An 8,360-nucleotide genomic window follows, 5' to 3' on the forward strand; every position below is an offset into this window, starting at 1 on the left:
GTTTAACTCACTATCTGAAGAACCATTTTCAAAAAGGCCTTATATAGACAATTTTTTCTTTTTGAAGGGGTGCCGACCACCCTTTCACTGGTCTTAGAGGGAGGGATTATCTTCAGATTCATTTTCATTTCTAGAATAAATAAAATATAAAGACATGTTGTAGGTATGCAAATTTGGGAAATTTACACTTGTTTAACCTTACCTTGTTTGAACGGCTTGTGGCTAGCGAGACACGTGTGTGGTTAAAACTCTTGTAGTACGGGCATTTTTTGCGTTCTTTTTAGGACTCTTGTAAAAAATTATCTCTCGACAACCCAAAAGAAGTGCGATAAATTTTATTACTCCTGAAGTTTATGCAGCATTGAAAATAAATCAAACAAAATGTATACATATCCATGGATTTCTATTTTACATCAGAAGGAATATGATAACGTCTGATAAACTCGTCAACAATCGTTAATTATTTGTGCCTTTTGAAAATAAAAAAATAACCTATTTTTCCAGATTTAGCGTGAACTTATTTTGACGAATGTTAGTTATTCAGAGTAATAAAAATAATGTCTGGATAATCGGAATTTAGAGATAAAACATTCCATAATTTTTTTTTGTTTTTGAAATGGTTGGAAAGAATTTTGGGATATTTTTCGATTGTTTGAGTTTTCAATTTGTTTCGACTTCTGGGTTTTTGAGTATTCGACTTTTCCAATTTTCAATTTTTCGATTTTTTTGTTATGACTGGTAAATCGTTAACTTGATGATGTTATCTTACAATTTTGTCGAATGAACGTTATTTAAATGTTAAAAAGTAACATAGTCCTGAACTTGTGGTTTATGAATACTGACGTCAAAATTTTTGGAAAAAATAAATCAAAATGGTAGATATATGTATGTAACTATTTTTCGATTTCTCAATTCTTCTAATTTCCCATTTCTTGATTTGTCGATATTTCAGTTTTAAGATTATTCAGTTTTCTTCTTTTTCAGTTATTTACTTTTCTAAATTCTCGATTTTTCGAATTCTCAATGTCTTGATTAATCGACTTTTTGATTTTTCAGATTTTCAGTTGTTCAGTTTTCCAATACTTTGATTTTGGGATTTTTCAGTTTTTCTTAGATAATTTTCAATTTTTTATTCGATTTTTTAAGTTTTTGGTTTTTCGACTTTTCGATTTCTCGATTTTCTAATTTTTCGATCTTTCAATTTTTCGTTGTTTCAGTTTTGGGACTTTTCTATTTTTCTTCGATTTTTTGATTTTGTTTTAGTTTAAAATTTTTCATTTTTTATTATTTTACTTTTTGGTGTCGCGATCTTTTGATGTTTCGTTTCTCGATGTTTCAGTTTTTCAATTTTTCGATGTTTCGACTTCCCTATTTTTCGAGTTTTCGACTTTTCGGCTTTTCAATTTTTCGATTTTCCAATTTTTAGATGTTCCGATTTTTCATTTCTCCCATTTCCCAATTTTTCGTCATTTGAGATTGGAATTTTTCAGTTTTTCGGTTTTTCAGTTAATCGATTCTCCTCCAAATTTCAAATTTTTCATTTTTTCGATTTTTTTTAATTTCGGATTTTTCGATTTCTCGGTTTTTAGATTATTCGGCTTTCCGATTTTTGATTTTTCGATTTTTAAATTTTAGATTTTCTAATTTTTGATTTTTCAGCGTTCAATTTTTCGAATTCTCTATTTTTTACTTTTTCAATTTTTAAATTTTAGATTTTTGATTTCTTGATTCTTCAGTTCGTTGATATTTCAATTTTTCGAATGTTTAAACTTTAGATTTTAGATTTTTAATGTTTTGATTTTCCGATTTTTCGTTTTTTCGATTTTTGAAATTTCAGATTTTTCGATTATTCGGGTTTTCGATTTTTAATTCCCTCATTTTTCAATTTTTCGTATTTTGATTTTTCAGTTTTTTAATGTTTCGATTGTCCCCCCAAAACACTAATATGCTCAAATCCACAGAACACCAAAATCCTCAAATCCTCAGAACATCAAAACATTGACATTCTCAGAAGACTTAAATCCTCACACCCTCAATACACTAAAATCCCCAGATCTTCAAAACACCAAAATCACCAAACCTTCAAATCACCAAAGTATGACAAATACCATAAATAGCCAACAGGACGGGAGAAAAGGATTTTTGTGAGGATATGGGAAATTGTGGCGGGGTGGAGTGAATAAAATTCTGTAGTTTAGTTAGAAAAATCTATAAAAATGTAAAAAACTAAAACTAACACAAGTATTTACAATTAAAAAGCACTCACACAATTATTTACAAAAAAAAAACTAATTCATATAATATTTACAATTAAAACGTAGTTACACAAGTATAATTTACAATTAAATCACAGTCATTTTTATGTAGGTATGTACAATATAATACAACCTACGCATCACTGATGTTTGCGCATTACAAAGGACTACCATATGGGCGTGGACCTCAAGCAGCCCTTTCTGAATTAGGGAAGCATGTTCAACAACTTGTGTTTCACTAGGTCGAGGGATGTGCGGGCGTCCTCGCAGCTACTGTGCCCTCTTCCTTCCTGAACATGCCTTCCTAATTCGGAAAGGGCCAGCTCCTTGAGACCACGCCGAAACGGCATTCCTTTGTGATGCGGAAACATCAGGGACGTGTCGAGTACCGTGCCGTGCACCATCCTCAACGCCCTCAAGTCGTTGTCCAACCCATGGCCGATGAGGATGGTGTCGGCACGGATAAACTCGCACAGTTCTTTCTGCGCTTTCTTCAGACTCTTTGCGTTTTGCAAATCTCTCTCCGTTACCCCAGAAAACTGGGTATTGAAGTCTACGACACTGTGAGCAGGTCTCACGAATGTGTCGTAGACAACAACCCCATCGAAGCCGACGACGCTAACCCTAGCAACTTCTAGCCCTGCGACTGTGTAACACATCTCGCAGTCCAGGGCGTAGATGTTGCGGGCGGGGTACGTCGACTTCCTGGTGGTGACGAACGAAGTGAAGGGACCGTTGACGCCGCGTTCCACGCCACTCCAGACGTGGACTCGGCATGTGGTGCAGCCCATCGAGCCGGGGACGCGGCCACAGCAGGTGTATTGGGCTGCATATATCTTGCCGTAATGATATATGCAGCCCTCCTCAGTTATGTAGTTTTCCCGGGTAGTGAAGAAGGGGCGGTCGCACCTAGTGCACAGGTGCTTCGAGCCGGGAACGCTGTCGTCGGGCGTCGGGTTCTCCTTCACCCATGGGTTGTCCAACAAAAAAAACACTTTTTTCCCCATGGAGCAAGGGAAACCGAATTTAAATTGTTCCACCTTGGTTAGCGCATACGGCTGCAACACGTCGGTGAAGCTGACGACCCACTGTGATAGGTCGTAGTCATACGGGGTGAGGGCTGAAAAATAAATATAAATGATACATACTGAATTAATATTAAATCCGACTTAAACAATTAACACGACTCCGAGTGCAATGGAAGAAGCGTCAGTTTTTAAAATAAAAGTGTTCACTTCGATACTGTAAAATTGGTGGTTTTACTAAAGCATTTTTCAATGTCTCAAAAGAGTTTTGACATTCCACGTTCCAACTAAATTGCACATTTTTCTTGCTTAATTTGTTTATTGGCGTTGTTATGTTAGCAAAATTTTCTAAAATAAAGTTTTATTTTCTCTTCCCTATTCTAAGCTCCACTCCCCGGTCTCACGACGAATAAAAAAATTCATCACAATTGAGATGGGGTGGGTGGGCGGGGCTTATCCATTTCAAGAATAAAAGACTTAAAATATCAATTGGTGAATTCGAGGTTAGAATTATGTTTTAAGTATTACGTTGTTGATAATAAGCTCTATACATTAAGAAAAAGAAAAAATTATTAAGCCTCACCCACCCGCCCTTGTCTCAATTGTGATGAACTTTTCATTTATTGTCACTTAAAAGGGCGGAGCTTAATTACAAAATCTATATTTCTTTAGAAAAGTTTACCATTTTAAACATGTTTTAAATTTCTTGTTGCGAAAAGGTGACTGTACGTATATTAAGGAAAACTCTCAATGTAAGCCCCGCCATTTCAATTGTGATGAATTTTTATTAGTCGTGAGCCTGGGGGGCGGAGCTTAATTGCAAAATCCATATTTGCCTACAAAAATTTACCATGTTAGGAATATCATGTAGATGATAAAACGCCAACCAAAATTTGTCTAATCATCCTCACCAATAATGTGATGACGTCACTTCAAAATTGTACGTAGTAAATGGGTTTTTCTCACTCCATAATTTCTTGTACCGAAATATGGACTTTGCGGTTAAGCTCCACCCCTTGGTCTCACGACGAATAAAAAAATTATCACAATTGAGATGGGGTGGGTGGGCGGGGCGTATCCATTTCAAGAATAAAACACTTAAAATATCAAGTGGTCACTTTGAGGTTAGAATTATGTTTTAAGTATTATGTTGTTGAAAGTAAACTCTATACATTAAGAAAAAGAAACTAATGGTTAAGCCCCACCCACTCGCCCCAGTCTCAATTGTGATGAATCTTTCATTTATTGTCACTTCAAAGGGCGGAGCTTAACTACAAAATCCACATTTTTTTGAAAAATTCTTTAATTGTGTTTTATACTAGCAAAACGTCTTAAATTAACAATTTTGTTGAAATCGTAATAATCCAATGATTTTTTTTTTTTCGGGAAAATGTAGTTATTTTTTTTGTTGAATTGAAAAATGGAAATCTAAAAACGAAAACTCGAGCTTTCAGTTTCTCTATTATTTGAATGTTCCGATTTTTTGATTCCTCGCTTTTTCGACTTTTCGGCGTTTCAATTATTACATTTTTCGATTTTTCAGTTCTTCAGTTCTTTGTCATTTCAATTTATCATCAATTTTTTAGGTTTTTGACTACGTAATTTTCCAATTTTTCCAATTTTTGATTTTTTAAATTTTGAATTTTTCGATTTTTCGGTTTTTTGATTTTCCAGTTTTTAGATTCTTCAATTTTTCTAGATTTCCCAATTTTTCGATATTTGCGCTTATCGATTTTTCGATTTCTCAAACTGGAATATCAAAAAACTGAAAAATGAAAGAAAAACTGAATAATGGAAAAATAGAAAAATTCCAAAACTGAAACATCCAAAAGCTGAGATTCTAAAATATTGAAAAACTGGGAAATCGAAAAATTAAAAAGTGAAGAAATAAAGAACTGGAAAGTCGAAACAGTCAAAAGTCAAGGAATCAATAAAAAAATCCATTACTTGAAAAATCGAAAAATTGAGAAGTCAAAAATTGAAAAATCGAAATACTTAAAAATCGTAAAATTGAAGAGGAGAAAAACTGAAAAAACGTCAAACTGAAACATCGGAAAATTGAAAAATTAAGGAATTGTAAAATCGAAAAATGGAATAATAAATAATCTGAAAAATATCAAAACTGAAATTTCGAAAAATTAAAAAATGAAAGAAAAACTGAAGAATGTAAAAACTGAAAAATCTCAAAACTGAAATATACAAAAACTGAGAAAATAAAAAATTGAAAAATTGAGAATCGACAACCTAAAAAATTGAAAAATTGAAGAATCGAAATATTTAAAAATCGTAGAATCGAAGAGGACAAAAATTTGAAAAACGTAAAATTGAAACATGGGATAATTGAGAAATCGAAAAACTGAAAAACAAATGAACTGAAATTTCGAAAAATTGAATATTGAAAAGAAAACACTGAAAAATCCAGTGAAATATCCAAAAACTGCGAATTAAAAAATTGAAAAATTGAGAAATCGAAAAATAAAAAAGTAAAAAACTGAAAAATCGAAACAGTTGAAAGTCAAGAAGTGGGAAAATCAATACATCGATTATTTGAAAAATTGGTAAAAAATTGGGTTTATAAAAGTCAAAAATTGAAAAACCAAAATATTTAAAAATCGAGAAGTCAAAAATCGAAAAGTCAATTTTAATTTTTCAATTAAAATATTGAAAAATCCCGAAACTGAAATATCAAAAAACTGAAAAATGAAAGAAAAACTGAATAATGGAAAAACAGAAAAATTCCAAAACGGAAACATCGAAAAGCTGAGAATCCAAAATATTGAAAAACTGGGAAATCGAAAAATTAAGAAGTGAAGAAACGAAGAACTGGAAAGTCGAAATAGTCGAGAGTCAAGGAGTCAATCAAAAAATCGATTAATTGAAAAATCGAAAAATTGAGAAGTTACAAAAGTCAAAAATCGAAATATTTAAAAATCGTAAAATTGAAGAGGAGAAAAACTGAAAAAACGTCAAACTGAAACATCGGAAAATTGAAAAATTAAGGAATTGTAAAATCGAAAAATTGAATAATAAATAATCTGAAAAATATAAAAACTCAAATTTCGAAAAATTAAAAAATGAAAGAAAAACTGAAGAATGTAAAAACTGAAAAATCTCAAAACTGAAATATCCAAAAACTGAGAAAATTAAAAATTGAAAAATTGAGAATCGACAACCTAAAAAATTGAAAAATTGAAGAATCGAAATATTTAAAAATCGTAGAATCGAAGAGGACAAAAATTCGAAAAACGTAAAATTGAAACATGGGATAATTGAGAAATCGAAAAACTGAATAACAAATAAACTGAAATTTCGAAAAATTGAATATTGAAAAGAAAACACTGAAAAATCCAGTGAAATATCCAAAAACTGCGAATTAAAAAATTGAGAAATCGAAAAATGAAAAAAGTGAAAAACTGAAAAATCGAAACAGTCGAAAGTTAAAAAATGGCAAAAACCAATACATCGATTATTTGAAAAATTTGTAAAAAATTGAGTTTATAAAAGTCAAAAATTGAAAAACCAAAATATTTAAAAATCGTAAAATAGAAAAGGTGAAAAGCTTAAACAACGTAAAACTGAAACGTCGGAAAATTGAACAATCGAAAAACTGAAACTAGAGGAATTGAAAAATTGAGAAACTATGAAATCCAAAAATCCGTTTAGGATGTGTATCAGATCAGGGAACATGGCTTATAGATCAAATAGTTTCTGATCAAACAAGTTCTCAGGCTACGAATTAGTCATTAATTTTTTTGAGACACCCGACACTATATATAAGCAAATCTAAAAAATATTAATGCAGTGATAGATAAATCACAAGGACAGACTCATCATATTTCTGACATTTTTTATAGTATTTATTCGGCAAAATTTTGAGCTGACGTGATCAATTTTTTGGAAAGGACAAGCAAATATATTTTGATTAAAAAATTATTAGGCTTCTCGTAACTTCAAAACATCTGCAAGATTTCAAAGCACTCGGTTTCGCAGATTCAAAATTAAATTGCAAAATGTTATTTTATAATTTTGATTTTTTTTCCAAAAATATCGACGTTTCGGGTAATAACTGAACGCGGAATGATAAACTACAAGTGTAGGACTATGTTAATTTATACAATTTAAAACCAATTTACTGTGTACAATTTTGAAATGATGTCATCACATTATTGGTAGGGATGATTAGACAAATTTTGCTTTGCGTTTTACCATCTACACGGATTACAATACTTCCCGAGCGTAAGCGTAAGTAAAAAGATCGCGACCTTAAGATAAAATACGCGTATCTGTACTGCAAATCTTGGATTTTATCCACAAACTAAAGTGGCATTACGTTAGCTATCACACTTTGACCAAATCCGATAAAATTCCGTGGAACGTCACGTTGATTCAGACGAAGGAAGTTTGTACACGCATCATGCAATTTAAAAATAAAATTTGACTTACGTCTTGTGTTCTCCAGTCTCTCTCGCCACGATATTTGGAGTTGCTCCTGCTCCCGACTCTCTTCCCTGAATATCTTCAGAAGGCGTTCCTCCGAAAATTGGTCTCTGGACGTACTATGTCGAGCCATGTTAACTGCACTATCTGACGGACCATTTTCGAAAAGGCCTTATATACAGAATTTTCCCTTTGGAAGGGGTGGTGACCACCCTCTCATTGGTCTTAGGGGTAGGGGTTATTTTCAGATTCATTTTCATTTCTAGAATAAACAAAATTTAAAGACCTTGTTGTTGTAAGCAGATTTGGGAAATTTACACTTTTTTGACCTTCCCTTATTTGTACGGCTTGTGCCTAGTGAGACCCATGTGTGGTTAAAACTTTTGTAGTATGGGCATTTTTTACGTTGTAGGATTCTTGTAAAAAATTACCTCTCGGCAACCCAAAAGAAGTGCGATAAATTTTATTACTCCTGAAGTTTTTGCAGCATTGAAAATAAATCAAACAAAATATATACATATCCATGGTTTTCAATTTTACATCAGAAGGAATATAAAAAGGTCTGATAAACTCGTCAACAATCGTTAACTATTTGTGCCTTTTGAAAATAAAAAATTAACCTATTTTTCCAGATTTAGCGTGA

The 8,360-nt window shown here is 32.2% G+C and overlaps 1 protein-coding gene across 1 annotated transcript; it reads right to left on the bottom strand.

Annotated features, from left to right (window-relative positions):
• Positions 1–2,461: 2,461 nt before the first annotated feature.
• On the bottom strand, positions 2,462–7,964 carry LOC135131824 (exonuclease GOR-like). Its single transcript, XM_064059674.1, has 2 exons — positions 7,724–7,964; positions 2,462–3,375 (listed from the first exon to the last, which is right to left on the bottom strand). Exons 1-2 carry the CDS (start codon positions 7,848–7,850, stop codon positions 2,462–2,464), a joined length of 1,041 nt encoding a protein of 346 aa, XP_063915744.1. The 5' UTR covers positions 7,851–7,964.
• Between the last annotated feature and the right edge of the window lie 396 nt (positions 7,965–8,360).

This window comes from Zophobas morio, unplaced genomic scaffold (genome assembly GCF_036711695.1).
Source record: "Zophobas morio isolate AGI-343-1 ecotype UQ-CSIRO unplaced genomic scaffold, CSIRO_AGI_Zmor_V1 ptg000021l, whole genome shotgun sequence".
Taxonomy (NCBI): Eukaryota; Metazoa; Arthropoda; class Insecta; order Coleoptera; family Tenebrionidae; genus Zophobas; species Zophobas morio.

What these genes read in the sequence shown, in the direction of transcription:
- LOC135131824 (XM_064059674.1), bottom strand. Translation starts at nt 7,850, where the DNA reads ATGGCTCGACATAGTACGTCCAGAGACCAATTTTCGGAGGAACGCCTT. An exon ending in GAGACTGGAGAACACAAGAC is followed by an intron (nt 3,376 to 7,723) that starts GTAAGTCAAATT and finishes TTTATTTTTCAG; the next exon opens with CCCTCACCCCGTATGACTAC.